Here is a 16,860-nt window from a genome sequence, read left to right on the forward strand (position 1 = left end):
TTTGGGGCGAAGCCACTCTTCATGCTATTAATCGCATTCCCAGTTCTATCATCCAAAATCAAACTCCATATGAGCGTCTTTTGGATCACCTCTAGACTATCACCACCTTTGCTCATTCAGTTCTATTTGTTTTGTTCTTCTTCAACCACATGAACATAACAAATTTGAGCCTCGGTCTAGACTTTGTTGTTTTATTGGCTATGGCGAAACTCAAAAGGGGTATCGGTGTTATGATTTTGTCTCTCATCGTCTTCGTATTTCCCGCAATGTTGTCTTTTGGGAACATCACTCCTTTGTCGAGCTTTCTCACTTCCGTGCCTCCCTATCTACCTCCTCTGTCTTAAATCTTTTTCTAGACGAGCTACACATTCCTTCTATTATTACTCCTGATCCTCTTATAGACTTCTTTGTCCAACCACCAGATATTTTTTATGTCTATCCTAGATTACCTTCTAATGAACAGGTGGAAGATGAACAAGTCGAAGTTAAGCCACCCAACCCTGAGCTTGGGTCCCCTACTCCTGCTCTACCTGAAGATCTTGTACAAGACATTCCACCTCGTCACTTAACTTGGGTAAGATATATTCCTGCACATTTACTTTACTATTATTGTTATATCGCCCTTGTTACACTACACGAGCCTCACACCTATCGTGAGGCCTCCACTGACCCTTTATGGCAAATTGCAATAAAAAAAGAACTTGATGCATTATTTAAAAACCATACTTGGTATTTGGTGTTTCTCCCCCCTAGGAAATTTGTGGTTGGTTGTAAGTGGATTTACAAGATCAAAACTCACTCTGATGGGTCCATTGAGCGATATAAAACTTGTCTTGTTGCAAAAGGTTTTACATAGAAGTATGAGGTTGATTATGAAGAGACCTTTACTTCGGTTGCTCGAATCTCATTTGTTCATGCCCTCTTAGCTGTTGCCGTTACCAGTAAATAGGACATTTTTTAGATGGATGTCAAAAATGTCTTCCTTAATGGGAATTTAAGTGAAGAAGTTTATATGCAACCTTCTCCTGGTCTTTCTGTTGAACCGAATAAGGTTTATCACCTTCGACGTGCACTTTATGACCTTAAACAAGCTCTACGAGCTTGGTTTGCCAAGTTCAGCTCTACCATCTCTCGCTTGGGTTACTTTGCTAGTCATTATGATTTTACCTTATTTTTTCATTGCATCGACAAAGGCACCATTTTGCTTCTTCTATATATGGATGATATGATCATAACTGGTGATGACCTCAGTGACATTCAAGATCTTGGCCATCTCAGCTATTTCTTGGGTTTTGAAATTACTCATTCCACAGATGGTCTTTATATTACTTAAGCCAAGTATTCTTCTGAACTTTTGTCTCAAGCTGAACTCACTGATAGCAAGATTGTTGACACTCCAGTTGAACTTAATGCGCATCTGACTCCCTTGGGGTGATTGTCTAATCCCTCTCTTTATAGACGATTGGTTGGTAGATTAGTTTATCTCACTATCACTCGTCTAGACATTTCCTATGATGTTCACCAGGTAAGCCAGTATTTGTCTGCTCCATGATCGACTCACTATGCTGCTGTTTTGCGCATTCTTCGATACCTGAAGGACACTTTCTTCCATGACCCTTTCTACTCTGCTCAGTCTCCTCTTATTATTCGTGCATTCTCTAATGCTGATTGGGCAAAAGATCCCATTGATCGCAGGTCCACCACTGGTTATTGCTTTCTTCTTAGTTCTTCTTTTATTTCTTGGCGAAGCAAGAAACAAATCCTTGTGGCCCACTTCAGTACTGAAGCAGAATATTGTGCCCTTATTGATACCACATCTGAGCTCCTTTGGCTACAATGGCTTCTTAAGGACTTAGGTGTGTCCACAATCTCTGTTACTTCTCTTTATTGTGATAGTCAAAGTGCCATTTATATTACTTACAATGATGTCTTCCATGAACAGATTAAACACATTGAAATTGATTGTAATTTTATCTGTTATCATCTTGTCCATGGTGCTCTCAAGCTGTTCTTAATCTCCTCTAAAGATCAATTTGCAATACCTTCACCAAGTCACATCCTAAGGGATGCCTTCGTGCTTTGGTTGACAATCTCAAGTTGGTCTCACACCCACCTTGATTTGAGGGAGGTTGTTAACGTGTAATAGATTGTGGGTTTTGGGCACACCTTGTTTACTTGTACTACACACTCTGCCTCTTATATTAAGGCACTCTTGTATATTTTATTACTTAAGAAATACAATACATTCATTCAGTATTTCTAACAATTTCAAACTTAAAATGCTTGTTTTGTAATTGTAGAATTAACAATAAGAATAAGCATAAATACAATCACACCAAAAAAGTTTCATCTATAACATATTATCTCAATATTTATAACATACTTAAAGTGAGCTACAAGGTGGAAGCACCTCGCATTACTTGTGACACTTAGATACATGTACTTATATGGTGTAATCATGACGTGTAAGATATATATTTTATCATACTAGTTGGTAACTCGTTTAATGCAAAAGAATGTTTGTAAGAAAATAATTTGCATGTAATAAAATTATAATTCAAATTAGATAATTTGAAAAAAGATTGAATGTACTTTAATTGTAGTTTATAAAAGAACAAATGTAATTTATAATAATTAGTTTAGTGTTAGAATGTTTTAGTCCAACAAAATTTGCAATAAATGAATCATAATTGGTTTGAACATACATGTAACAAGTTAACATTTGTTTGTTTGTTTTTTTTTTTAATAAGGAAAGTTACATTCATTTTAATTGGTTTGAACATACATGTAACTAGTTAACATTTGTTTTTGTTTTTATTTTTTAAGGAAAGTTAACATTCATTATGGCTTTGAAAAGAGTAATAAGAAAAGTAAAATATTTATAATATATTATTATTCAATTAGATTAAATATGATTTTAATAATTGATTTGAATGTACATTAACCGATTTAAATGATAGTCTAATGACAATGATATTCTTTTTAGTATTTTACGATTGTGGCTTGAATTTTTAACTTCACGTCTTCAGCTATTTACTTATTAAAAAAAAAAAAGAAAAAGAAAAAAGGGGACTCTAGGGAAAGCTTCCCTACCCTCCTCCAAGCTAAAGGTGAAGAAAAGGTAAAAGAAAAAAAAAATTGACCAAGCAAATGTAAAAAGTAAAAGATTTTTATTTTTCAAACTTTATAAGACAATCTCTTTAAAAAGTCACCCAAAATTTATTGCAAATCAACGGGTAGCACAAATCCAATTCAATCATACAAAATACAGTTCCCCGCACCACATTACTCCCCACCCAAAACTTGGCCCCACTGACATGTGGCAGAATTTGATTGGGCAACCACCTAATTCTCTCTCTACCCTCAACAACTCTTCACATGCCCCTTTGTATAGCAAGGCAAAACGCTTTCCTTTTACCAAGAAACCAAACCCGCCTCAGCTTCGGATCCGAACCACCCGGCTCGTCAACCGAACCAATTCAGCCTCAGTCCGAACCTGAGTTTTGTTCCTCAGTTCGTTGAAAATTTCGCACTATTTCGATCACTTTATCTCTCTCTCTCTCTCTCTCTGAGCTCACAAAGACACACCCATTTCTCTCTCTCTATATCGCTCTCTCGCTCTCTCTCTCTCTCTTCGATTCAAACCCTAGCGCTTTGCAATCACACACTCTCGGAGGATCGGTGCAGAGCTTCAATGGAGTCCGCTCAGCGTCACTGTAAGTTCAAACCTCCTCTTTCCTCTCTCTAAAAACCCTAATTTTCTCTCTCTCTCTCTTTGGGGACCATTTTCCATTTCGAAGAAAAAAAAACAAATCTATGCTAGGGTTTTGTGGTTTAGGCTTGGGCAGCTCTCTCGCAGCTCGTATTGTAGTTTTCGCTTCGCTTTGTTGATTTAATCACTGGTTTTTGAGTTCGAATTGTGGTGTCGTGTTCTCGATCTTGTGCTTTTTTGGGGCTACAGCTGTGAGATTCTAAGAAAAATTTTGTGGCTCTAATTTCTGTTTGGGTGCTCTGAAAATGGAGGAAAAGGGAAAGGAATTGAAATTTGAGTATTGTGTATTTTGTTTGTCGTTTTGTTTGTTAGAAAATAAAACTTAAAGTTTTGCTAGGCTTAGTTACACTTTTTGAAATAGAAAAGTGTTTGTTTTGGGTGGCTTTTCCGGGTCTGAATTTCTAAAAGTTTAGCATTAAATTATTTATTTGGCTTTTTGTGGTTCTTTCTCCGTGGCATACATTCACTGAATAACCAAATGGAGAAGATGGGTCACTGTGTCAGATTTGAGCTGGTGCATACATTTCATATTTGCTTCTGTTTGTGGGTGTTGGATGTTGGTGGTAGGAGGATTCTGGCGACTTGGGTATCGAGGCATTAGCAACTTCTTGATGGTTGTATGGCCTGAATGTCATTTATTCTACTTTTTTCTTTTTAATTTTGATATGTCTTTCATATTTAATATGGGTGAAACGCACACGCCTTCCTGGTAATTAACATCTGGCACTTAGTCAGCAATTTTTTGATGATCCATCCTTTCAGATGTATACTTCATTTGCACTTGGACTCACTGGCAACAAGAGAATTTTTTAAGTAGACTAATGATGTGCGTCTTTTGTAAAGGTTGTATCTGTATTGAGTTTTAATGTAAAGAAAATGCCTGATTAGATGTGTTATGTACATGAAGATTATTTTCAACAGAATTTAGTGAAGATAGGAAAAATGAAAAAGAAAATTATAACAGGAAAAGGAAACTTTATATGAATGAGAAAATTATTTTGCATAAGCTTATCAAGAATGAATGAGAAAATCATTAGTGTTTGAACAAGATACTAAAGGAAATTTATGACCTTGAGATGTCTATACCCATTGGCTCTAACTGTTCTAGTTGCTGTCAAGAGTTTACTAAAATGTGGTCAAGGTTCTTATGGGGTGATAAATAAATAAAAATTTCTTTTGGGGTGATAGGCATAGACAATCTTTAGGATGGCTAATTCAAGATAAGTGCGAACATTAATGAAGCAAATGTGCTGTATGGTTAGACAGTGGAGGATGGTTTGGAGGTGGGATGGCATGATAAACTCAATTAGTGTGTGTGCCTGGATGGGATGTTTCAAATGTTGAGTTTGTGTTCCAATTTGATTCTTGGTTTGGATGGAACACAGGTGTTTCTAGAAAGCAGATTTGTTCCATCAATTTTTTTTCATAGGTAAGAAAAATACTAATCCATTAAAGAAATGAAGTAGGTAAAGAGAATATGTACAGATTCGTTCCATCATTCAAAGGGTGATAGAATTATCCTGACCTTTTCCAACTTAGATGGGAGGTTGTTGGGAGGGCTTTAATGGCAGTGTTTGATAACTTGTTTACTGCTGATAATTAAGTGAATCTAGAATGGCAAGCAGGTATGGTCAGATTACATTGTAGTTTGTTTTCACTTTATTATATTTTTAATAAGAAATATCAAGAGCCTTGTAGCTTAACTGGCTGACATCTCTTGGTCTTTTTAATGGAGATATCCAGGGTTCAAATCCCCCCTCCTCCAACTATTGAATTAAAAAAAAGAAGAAGATAATATGCTGTTGTTTTGTTCCATTACTGTTGAAAGTCTTTTTGTTACCATGGTGTTTGTAGAGTCGTTGGCTGTGTAATCAAAGATAATCATAGATTTCTTTCAATGTAATGGTGATGTTTTTATGTCAATGAGGAAAATATCCTTGATGGTGTAAAGTTTTTGTGTGAAAGCACATTGAATCAAGGAAGAAAGACTTGGGAAGGGGGTGTAGCAAGGAAGGGGAAATGATGTTGGGCAGCCTTAAAATTAGAAATTAAGGAATGACTATGAACAATATTGGTGGGTTAGCACTTCTGTTAATTTTTATGAAGGGAAAATTAGAATTTAGTTTGTGAATAGAATAAAATTAGATTGGATTTGATTTTAGTTATGTGCTTAAATTGGAGGCATACAAAATAGGGTTTGTGGCCACTGTGGTAGGCTTTCTGAAATAAAATTGGACTTATGGATGAATTAAATGTGGATGAAGAGTTTGCACAACACTGTGGGCAATTACAATAAAATAGGGTAAATCACTTATCCAAAAAAAAAAAGGGTAAATTACATTTAAACCCTATAGGTTAGAGGTGGTTACAAATTAGACCCTACACTCTTACATGTTTCAAATTAACCCTATACTTTAAAAAAAATTTCAAGTGAAGCCATAAACCCATTATGTGTGAAGCTATTAATGGAAAATGCTTTAATCAAAACAATGTTGTGTGGCTTGGAGTGAAGTGATGTTCACATGTAATTGGCATGTGTTCAAATATCCACACGACACTGTTTTATTTAAGCACTTTCCGTTGATGATGTCACTGTAAATGGGTTTATGGTTTGAATTGAAACGATTTAAGGTTTAATTTTAGACTTCTGAAAATGTGGGCATAATGTGAAACTACCTAAAACTATGGGGTTTGAAATATAATTTTCCCAAAAAAATGCAGAGAGAGAGAGAGAGAGAGCTTTAGAGTTTCACTAAGGGAAAAAGGGGACTTAAAGATAATCATTGGAATCTCAACATTGAGATTAGAGTAAAACTCTGTACCTATATATAAAAAAAAGGAGATAAGTGTAGAACTCTGTGTTGATGTGTCATTAAGAAGCAAAAGTGACAAAATGGAACTTTTTACTGTAAAAAATCTTGTATAAACGAGGAAAAAATTTTCTAGTTACTAATTAAGACCCTTTCTTGATCAAAAGAATACTAAGACATTGTAAAATAGCAACAAATAAACATCAAACTTCAATAACCAAAAAAATGTAAGTACATAAAACTGCTAAAATACACATGCTATTGTAAATCCAAAGAGAATGGAAACAAGTAAATTCAACCACATTTCACCAGAAATATTAAGGATGCCATTTCATTACATGACTAAGCATATAGAACTTGAACAAAAGAACATAAGAGAAATAATTTTTTGCTACTTTGTTGGGGCTTGTGTATTCAGTATTTAAGGGAATTTATTTTGGTAAAGTGAGACGACTTTTTGAAGAGTCACTTATATGCACAAACTTTCTTCTTCATCTTTGTCATCATTGCCATCTTCTCCTCCCCCTCTATCATCTGATATGGAGGAAAAAGGAGTATAATGAAGTACCTTTGATGACTTGTGACTTTTTTTTTTGTTGATAAGATGATGACTTGTGACTTGATATGACTTCTTGCACAAATTATTGGTAAGTTTTATTCTGTCAAATCAGACCACTCAAGATGCATTGTTATGCTGGACCATTTGTATGCAGGATAAGTTTTGAGGTGCGAGTGTGGCAGTTGGAAACTTGGAATGACTAAATGTACAAGAAAGAGGTGTGGTTTTTATTTTTTATTTTTAACTTGATTGTATTTGTAGAAATTTCATACCGTTCTATAATGGAATTGTTGGATATGGTAATCTTGAACTTTATTCATATTTCTTTAGGTAAATTTTATCCTCGCAAAATTATAGTTGCTGAATATTTGTGGGCTGGATCATCTATGCCTGGCAACGAAGTTGGAGACAGGGTCCACAATTTCTTTGGCCAAGAGAACTTGTCGCAGGCCCAGCATCATTCACAGGCTATTCATGGGAACTGGCCTGGGTTAAATAACAATCTGTTGGCCGGAAACCAAAGACAGATTGGTGCGTCTTTTATTTCCAATTTAAAGAATTACAATGTACAGCAATCAGGTATTAACCTCTTGATTCATTGTTTTCTATTGACTTGTATGGTATTGCATAGAGAATCTTCTAACAGCTGAATAAACTTCTTTTCCCATTCCCTTTTTGTACTACTATAAAATGTAGGATCTCATGATCTATGGTTAAGCTCTGTCACCTGCTATTAATCATACTGCTCTGTTCTTTTGATTTTAGGAGAGTCTGAGAGGGGAGATGGAAGTCAGTCTTCACGAGTGCCACATGGTTTCAACTTAACACAATCAAATCTGAGGCCTGAGTTTGGAAGAAATTTGTCTCAGAACCAACAGACAACTTTGAATGGCTATGTGCAAGGGCATCATATGTTCCAGACAAGGCAGAATGAAGCGAACTTTTTGGGAGTGGATACAGAACCTGATCGGAATAATTTGACATCAAGAGGCATATCTACTCTTGAGTCACATCGGGGGGGTCCTGAGCTTAGCAAGAAAAATTCATCAAGGCTGGAAGCTTCTGAATCTCCAGTTAATTTTGATTTTTTTGGCCAACAGCAAATGAGTGGCCAGCAGCCTGGCATGCTGCAATCTTTGCCAAGGCAGCAGCCGGGGATCAATGAAATGCAGCTACTACAGCAACAATTAATGCTCACACAAATGCAAGAACTTCAGAGGCAGCAACAACTTCAGCAACTAGAGGCAAGGCAGCAGAGTTCTATAAATCAGGTTTCCTCTCTCCCAAAACAGACAGCTCCCAACCATTCAGCAGCCCTAATCAATGGTATTCCTATAAACGAGGCATCTAATTATCCATGGCCACCGGAGCTTGTGGCTGGTCACCCAAACTGGCTGCAGCGTGGTGCATCTCCAGTTATGCAAGGATCTTCTACTGGACATATGTTATCCCCTGAGCAAGGCCAGGCACGACATCTGATGGGATCTGTTCCTCAACAGGTTGATCAATCTCTTTATGGGGTTCCCGTTTCTGGCACAAGAAGCACTCCAAATCAAAATTTTCATGTTCAAATGGATAAGCCTGCATTGCAGCAGGTATCAGCTGGTGGTAATTCCTTTTCAGGTCATCAATATGCTACATTTCCTGGTCAGGTTAGCATGCCAGATGAAACTCTGGCTTCCAGACAAGACTTTCAAGGGAAAAATATGTTTGGCCCTGCTGCTGGTCAAGGTTTAAACAGTGGAGGTCAAGGTTTAAACAGTGGACTTAACTTGGAAAACTCGCAGCAAGTGAATCCCCAGCAAAGAAATGCATCCGTGCAAGAATTTGGTGGGAGGCAAGAGCTAGCTGGATCTTCAGAAACGTCACAAGAGAAAACACTGATGCAGGTTGCCCCTTCACAGAGTGTCTCTTCACTAGATCCAACTGAAGAAAAGATTTTGTTTGGTTCTGATGACAATCTGTGGGATTCCTTTGGCAAGAGCACAGGGGGCTTAAATATGTTGGATGGTACAGATTATTTTAATGGACTTCCTTCACTGCAAAGTGGGAGTTGGAGTGCTCTTATGCAGTCTGCTGTAGCTGAAACTTCTAGTGCTGATATAGGGCTTCAGGAAGAGTGGAGTGGCCCAACGTTTGGGAACAGTGGACCTCCAGCTGGGACTCAGCAGTCCTTAACCCTTAATGATGGTAGCAAACAGCCAGTCTGGGCTGATAATAACTTGCAGACTGCTTCGACAATGAATTCTAGGCCTTTTCCCCATCCTGATGATGCCAATAGGCCCACTACAAGTACAAATTTTTTTAAAGTTCCAGGAATTCAGCAATCAGGGCCCAAAAATTTACATCAACAGGGTGATGGGTTGCAGAATAGTTCTTCTCATAGAACTATTCCACAGTTTCAGGAAGAAGGAAACAGATGGTTGGATCGTAGCCCTCTACAAAAGCATCTTGCTGAAGGTAGCCATCTTTTTGGAAATGTTGTTCAGTCTTCCGGTGTAGAAATAAATCCCAAGAGTAATTCAGGTTCTTGGACCCATCAGCAAAGCTTATCTTCTTACAATAGTGGTGGCCAGCCACACAATAGACCAAACGGTTGGAACTTTACTGAATCTTTGTCACCTGATAGTGGTGCTTTGAAACATCATGATAATGAAAAATCATCTCAATTGACTCAGGCTAGTGATCATAAGGGGGCTACACATGAGGAAGTTGGTCATGGTGCTGTTATATGGAAGACTGATTCTGTTCCTAATTCATCTGTTGAACTAGAACAGGCTAAATCTGGAGGTAGCCTGCAGGTCTACAGGGAAGATTCAATTCCTAATAGTGTTACTGCAGCACCTAATTTAAGCACTTCAAGGGCCAACCAGGAAAGAAGCCAACAGCTTCAAAACAATCATAATCGTAATTTCTGGAAAGATGTTGATTCTCCAGGAAACTCTATAGGAAGTGAGGTTCTGGGGAAATATCAGCACCATCTCGATAAGAGCCCTCAAATTTTGGAGTCATCAGGAAATAATGGCTTGGATAAGGGAGCAGTTGAAATGCATGAAACGGAGAACTCGAGAAAAAGAGAGAACTCAAGTGATAGTTTTCGCTCTAACGTGTCTCATCATACTTCCAGTGGTGGTTTGAGAGAGAATGTTTGGTTAGATGCTAGTGATTCCCGAACTGGGGGAAAACAAAAGGTATCTATTCAGGCTAATCGAAAACCTGGAGCTCGCAGATTCCAGTATCATCCAATGGGGGATGTGGATGTTGATGCAGATCCTTTGTATGGCCCAAGAGGTAATGCGAATCCACAGGCCATGGCTCAGCAGGTTTCTCAAGGATTGAGAGCTCAAGAACAGGTGTATATTGGCCAGTCAAGATTTGCTGGTCACACAGATAGAAATTCTATGGAATTGGAGAAGGTGATCATTAGGCTTTGCTATATTTGAGAATTGTGGCATTAGCAAAACTTTGTTTTTGTTGGCCTTTTTCTATAACTAAATTTTAATGTTTTGAATTCCTAAAAATTATAGAAGATTACTTGACGCCTTTTCATTTAAAATTTCACAGGGCCGTTTACCTGGTTTTCAGGGTGACACAAAAGGCTTAGATGAGATACCTTCGAAAAGTATGCATCCAGGGTATCTTCCTAATTCGTCTGCTCCCTTTGACAAGTCTGTGGGTAATTATTCCCCTAACAAGAGAGCTTCATCAAGGTAGTTGAATATTTAAAATTAGCTGTTCCTCTTGTGGCATTGGTATTTTATAAATTAAAATTTTTATGTTATTGGTTGGATTTTTTCTTTAGTTATTGTTCATTAATTGTTTAATAGCTTTTATATGTTAGATACTGCAATGATACATGTTTGCCGACAGCATTTTTGCATTTTTTTTTTCACCGAATGACTACTAATGTGTTTCTTGTTTACATTTTTATACTTCTCTTTCTGCTTTTTTCCCTGTTTTGAGTTGAATTATATCCTTTTTTTTTTGTTGATGCATGCAGTCAAAATATGCTTGAGCTTCTTCACAAGGTGGATCAATCAAATGAACTTGGCATCAGAACACATAATAGCTCTTCTGACCAGTATATGTCTTCTGAGATGCCTGAAGCGGAAACTTCTGATGGATCTGTTGGTCATCTTCAGCAAAATCCATCTTCTGCAACTCAAGGTTTTGGTTTACAGTTAGCCCCTCCATCTCAAAGGTTGCCAATTCCTGACCGTGCCTTGTCTTCCCAGAGCTCCTCACAAACAGTAATTGGTTCAGCTCATGTTGCTTCTGGGACTGGAGATAAGGGTAATGCGTGGTTGTCTTCCGCAGCCTCTGTTCAATCTTTGCCACCTTCCTGTGAATCATCTCAGGGTGAATTTAGGAATAATGTTTCTGGTAGTTTAGGACAACCTAGCAATAAAGCCTCACATTACAATGTTCAGGGAAATTTTTCTTCAGCTTTCACATCTGGTTCTCCTTTCTCAAGAAGTCATCTTCAGGGTCAGCACATGACTGTTGCAAGTGGACAAGTATTGTCGAATCAATCTGTGAACATATCTTTAGATAGGATTGCTTCCCAATCAAAACAGAGAGATGAATCTGGGGAGAGAGCTCAAGCTGTTCAATCTGCACTGGCATCAGCACCAGATGTGTCTACAAGTACTCCACAAAATAACCTTACTTGTTCTACAGAGATGTCCCGGCCTAGTAGTGCAGACCAAACCCATTCAAGAGATCCAGGCCAACAAATCCCGGCTTTGGAAGCCATGCCAGTCTCTCTGCCTTCTGTTACGCCTGGCATGTCTCAACCGGGTGCCTTTTCAAAAATGCAACCTAATGTCTGGAATAGTGTTTCTACCCAGCAACGATTATTAGGTGTTCATCCATCCAAGGCTTCCACAAATTTTTTTAGGACTCACTTTCAATCAGATAACAATTCTGGATCTCTAAAGCTTGATAGTCAAGATGCCCAGAAACGAGGGAATGGTCCATCCGGATTCGGTGCAAGTTCTATAAATTCTCAAGCCTTTGCTGGGAAAGAGCAGCCTATGAAAGGAAGCCCTGGGCAGCAAGTTTCAGCTGAAAATATTGACCCTGTTGAAAAGGCATCAAGTGTTTCACAGGGGAAGGAATCTGCTGTAAAGCGTGTTTCTGATTCATCTCATTCAAATGCTGCTGCCACCCAAAGAGAAATTGCAGATTTTGGCAGTACTTTAAACCAAAATAATGTTATGAATCAAAATTACTCCTTATTGCATCAAGTACAAGCCATGAAAGGTGCCGAGATCGATCCAAGTAATCGTAGTGTGAAGAGATTTAAAGGTCCAGATGGTGGTGTGGATGTGCAACAGGTAGCACCTAAAGGAGGACAGCAATTATCATATGGATACAATAGCATGACAAGAGATGCATCAGTTGATCATAGTGCAGGTCCATCTGGAGATTCTAAGATGCTAAGCTTTTCAGCCAAGCCAGGGGAAAGTCGGGATATGAATGCATCTTCTCAGGATATGCTTGCATTTAGTCAGAACAATTCTCATAATTTATCCAGTAATAATGCTACTGCTGTTCGAGCTGAGCATTCTCAGATTAGTCCTCAGATGGCACCATCATGGTTTGACCAGTATGGAACCTTTAAAAATGGACAAATGCTGCCAACATATGATGTGCGGAAAAAGGCTTTGGAGCAGCCTTTCATTATTGGAAAGCCATCTGACAGTTTGCTTGCTCATAATTCTGCGGAGCAAGTTAATGCTGCTGCCGATGCTAGTCATCCTGGTAACGTCCAACAAAGTTCTACCTCCACATCAATGGCAAATGATCAGTTCTCATCCCCTCATTTATTGCCTCCTGATGTCCCTGATCAAAGCCTGGTTGTTGTGGGACCCAAGAAACGTAAAACTGCTACATCTGAACTTATACCATGGCATAAGGAACTAACAGAGGGTCCCCAAAGGCTCCAGAATATCAGGTGTTTGGCCTATGTGGCTCTTCTAGTCTATTAACTTTTCTAATCCACTATCTATTGACTTACACATCTCTCTCTCTCGTTCTGAATTTAAATTTTGGTCCGTTAATTCTCTCAAATTTATTTTTTACATTGATTGCTTCATTGTGTTAGCTTATATTTTGACATGCATGTTGGCCCCCACCCCCGGCTGATTTGTTTATTCTTTTTTAATTAACATTTGCAAAGTTCTACATTTTACAGCACAGCAGAATTAATCTGGGCCCAAGCAGCAAATCGACTGATTGAGAAGGTCTGTTAGGCAGTCTGTCTGACTGTAGCCTGATATTATGTTTTCCTGTGTTTGTGGTTCTTTGAGAGTTCTAATTGCTTCATATTTGATGACAGGTGGAAGATGAAGCTGAAGTAGTTGAAGATGGACTACAGATGCTTAGGCTGAAAAGAAGGCTTATTTTGACAAAGCAGCTTATGCAGCAACTGCTTCGCCCTCCTCCAGCAGCCTTTCTATCTGCAGATGCTAGCTCACACTATGAGAGTGTGGCTTACTTTGTTGCTAGATCAGCCCTAGGGGATGCATGCAGTGCAACCTTTTGCTCTGGAGGGGATACCCTTGTGCCTCTTGACGGCAGAAACCTGTAAGAATTGCTCTAGAAGTCATTTGGAAGTTTTTATATGTGCCTATACTGGAAAACTTTTTTTATTTATGAATTTATATGATTCCATACTTAATAATATTAAGTTCTGAAATTTGCTTTTAGCCTGTCCGAGAAGCTTAGAACATCTGGGAGAATTGATGATCGATACTTCGTGAAGGTTGTGGAAGACTTTATTGGCAAAGCGAGGAAGCTGGAAAATGATCTGTTGAGGTAGCTTTCTGGCCTTTTGTGTGTGTGTGTGTAATAGGGATTCATGGTAATCTTCTTTCAAAGTAAAAAGAATGTTTCCGTAAATGAAGCAGCTTGGTATAAATTAATTCTCCTGGCAGAATCTGAGTAGTTTGGAATTTTGGATAAAGCTTTGCTGAGTATCATCCGTTGCACTTTTACTTTGCTTCCTAGCTTTATACCCCATGGTGATCGATATTGAGGAGCATTTAACTTGAGCCCCAAGTAGATTGTGTTGTTTCTTGTTTGCAATGTGCTAATATTGTCCCAAAATAGATTTTTAGCATATTGAAACTAGAAGGGAATGCATATGCCTTGTGCTCTTACATTGTTTAAGATTGAGACATTCATGAATTGGGAGTAACTGAGGTAAGGATGTTCAGATGGCTGATAGAGAACAACTTCTAACACCTTAAATATGTTAGAATGTATTTTCAGGGATATCATTTTTAGATGCAAGCTTCTTGATTTTTGCCTTTAGTCAATGAATGAAGTTTGTTAATTACAACACCCAAAGAATGATCAACTTACATTGCATTCTCCCAGAAAACTTCTACAATCAGTTTGATAACAATCTACAGGGTAAAGGGAGGTTTTTTTTAGTTTTTTTTTTGGGGGGGAGGTTTGTTTTGGGGGGGGGGGGGGTGTGGGGGATTTGATTATGCATATGGAGAATACTAGATGCTTTTGGGCAATGAGCTCTAGCTTAGATGGCACTTCTTCCATCCATAATGGTGGAATGGAGGGTAAGGTTACCCATTGAGTATGTGTAATTTACCAATATAAGAAAAAAGAAGAAGAAAATGCTTTTGTTGTTGTTGGTTTGTTTGTTATTGTTATTTTTTTATTGGTTGTCTGTTGCTGCTCTTATTATGGTATTTAGTGCATTTCTTTGTTTACTATCTATAGTCTCTCTCTCTCATATTTTCTATTGCTTCCTCTTGATGATGCAGACTGGAGAATAAAGCCTCAATATTGGACTTGAGAGTGGAATGCCAGGATCTGGAGAAGTTTTCTGTCATCAATCGTTTTGCTAAATTCCATGGCCGGGGGCAAGTTGATGGTGCCGAGACCTCAGCGTCCTCCGATACAGCTACAAATGCCCAGAAACCCCAAAGATATGTTACTGCACTCCCAATGCCTAGGAATCTCCCAGACAGGGTACAATGTCTTTCACTTTGATCATTAATTAATTGATTTTTTCCTCTTTCTTGATCAATTGTCTCCACGTCCCTCATGCTTCTCTGGTCCATTTTCTTTCAACTTATATAATGGCACTTGCTTCGACAAAATAGAACCACAGGAGTGGGATTGTAGGAGAAGAATGGATAGTAGAATGTCTCCTTAAAATCGATGGAGGCTTTTAGATCTTTGCAATCTAGGCCATTGATGTCGTTCTTGTGAAATATAAGTTGCTCCTTATAGTTAAGAAAGAAACTTCCCGGTCATTTTTTCAGTAACTGGGGAGGACAGAAGCAGTCTGGTTTTCCAGCTCCTATCATTCCTGGTAATAATATGAATCGTTCCTAAGTTTTGGAGCATGAGTTTCCATTCAGAAATTGGGTTGCTGTTAAAAGTAGAAAAGTGGGGGAGAGTGGGTTGGGATTTCCAATTTTACTGCAAAGATTAGGCAGTTAAACTGTTATATATTTAATCTGACTTGTTCATACTACTACTTAAAAATAGTGATTCTTTTTGTCTGAAATTCAGCTTAAAATTATAGAAATGGTGGCCAAATGATCTGAATGGCTCATGAAAACCCTCTTTTCAGTAGTTTGGAGCTACCTCCATTTGGGTTAAGGTGCCCTATCTTGTTTAGATGTATTATTGTGCCCGACTTGCATTAGTTTAAGAGACTGGTACCTCTTGGTGTTTTCAACGGAGATAGAATTCCCCTCTTCCCAATTGTTGTAACTGATTATACTTATATAAAAAAAAAAAGGTGCTTAAGTTTAGATAATGGTGGTAGGAAATGCTGCTGTTAGATGTTTATTGGGGAACTCAACGATAAGCTGGAATGCCTTCCGAAAAAATAGGTTGAGACTTCTGGAAATTGGAAAACTAACAAATTGTTTATTTATTTATTTTTCTGAAGAACTACCAATTCTATATCTAATTTAAAATAAAAGCTTAAGTTTTTGTTGACTTTTTCTAAGTCGTGAAAGTAATAAAAGGTTTTGAAAACCCACATTTTTCCATAACAGCATTTTAATATAAACAAATTTTGGATTTTAAAGCTACGAAGTGTTGAATTATGTTAATTTAAACTAATCAGAATGGTATTCAGCAAAAAGAAGAAGAAAAAAAAACCTAATTAGAAAGTTATATCAATGGCGTTATTAATGGAACACCTAGTAACTGGACCTAATTGCTTACTACTGAAAATCTAGTTAAAAGTAGTGACATAGTAGAAAGTACCCAAATGATTATCAGAGCACTTTTCATTTACCTTGTTATCTTAATAAATTTTGTACCTGGCACAATATTTTTTGGATTTCAAAATTTATTGAGAAGTTAATTTGGAAAATCAGTTCTCAAATAACTTGTTATCTCTCAAAGTTGTGGAGGAAGTTGCATTCGTTTCAATTTTTCAAGTTAGAAGACGAGAAGGGAATATATATATATATATATATATGTGGATTGAACTGTACTTGGCATATTGCTTCGTTATGTACACGATCGATTTCCACGCAATTTTGAAACATTTCGAATAGATATGGGCCAGACGGCACTGCCCTCTTGATAGTGTTTCTATTAATTTGAATTTTATCAGCTCAAATATATATATATATATATATATTTATTTATTTATTTATTATTATGAATAGCTCAAATATATTTTAAACCTCAGCTCATTTTACTGAAATACATTGTGTTTG

At 37.6% G+C, this 16,860-nt stretch overlaps 1 protein-coding gene across 2 annotated transcripts; it reads left to right on the forward strand.

Annotated features, from left to right (window-relative positions):
- The first annotated feature begins 3,537 nt into the window (after nucleotides 1–3,537).
- LOC126702065 (uncharacterized) lies at nucleotides 3,538–15,686 on the forward strand. Of its 2 annotated transcripts, none has more exons than XM_050400677.1 (10): nucleotides 3,538–3,716; nucleotides 7,296–7,359; nucleotides 7,472–7,720; nucleotides 7,907–10,557; nucleotides 10,706–10,851; nucleotides 11,142–13,100; nucleotides 13,326–13,389; nucleotides 13,485–13,732; nucleotides 13,856–13,963; nucleotides 14,935–15,686. In XM_050400677.1, exons 3-10 carry the CDS (start codon nucleotides 7,528–7,530, stop codon nucleotides 15,161–15,163), a joined length of 5,598 nt encoding a protein of 1,865 aa, XP_050256634.1. In that variant the 5' UTR covers nucleotides 3,538–3,716; nucleotides 7,296–7,359; nucleotides 7,472–7,527; the 3' UTR covers nucleotides 15,164–15,686. The 2 variants fall into 2 exon arrangements, with proteins under 2 accessions (XP_050256634.1, XP_050256635.1); XM_050400678.1 differs by having other exon boundaries at nucleotides 3,540–3,716; nucleotides 13,341–13,389.
- The last annotated feature ends 1,174 nt before the right edge of the window (nucleotides 15,687–16,860 follow it).

This window comes from Quercus robur, chromosome 10 (assembly GCF_932294415.1).
Source record: "Quercus robur chromosome 10, dhQueRobu3.1, whole genome shotgun sequence".
Lineage (NCBI taxonomy): Eukaryota > Viridiplantae > Streptophyta > Magnoliopsida > Fagales > Fagaceae > Quercus > Quercus robur.

What these genes read in the sequence shown, in the direction of transcription:
- LOC126702065 (XM_050400677.1), top strand. Translation starts at nt 7,528, where the DNA reads ATGCCTGGCAACGAAGTTGGAGACAGGGTCCACAATTTCTTTGGCCAA. An exon ending in TTACAATGTACAGCAATCAG is followed by an intron (nt 7,721 to 7,906) that starts GTATTAACCTCT and finishes TTTTGATTTTAG; the next exon opens with GAGAGTCTGAGAGGGGAGAT. An exon ending in CAAATCGACTGATTGAGAAG is followed by an intron (nt 13,390 to 13,484) that starts GTCTGTTAGGCA and finishes ATTTGATGACAG; the next exon opens with GTGGAAGATGAAGCTGAAGT.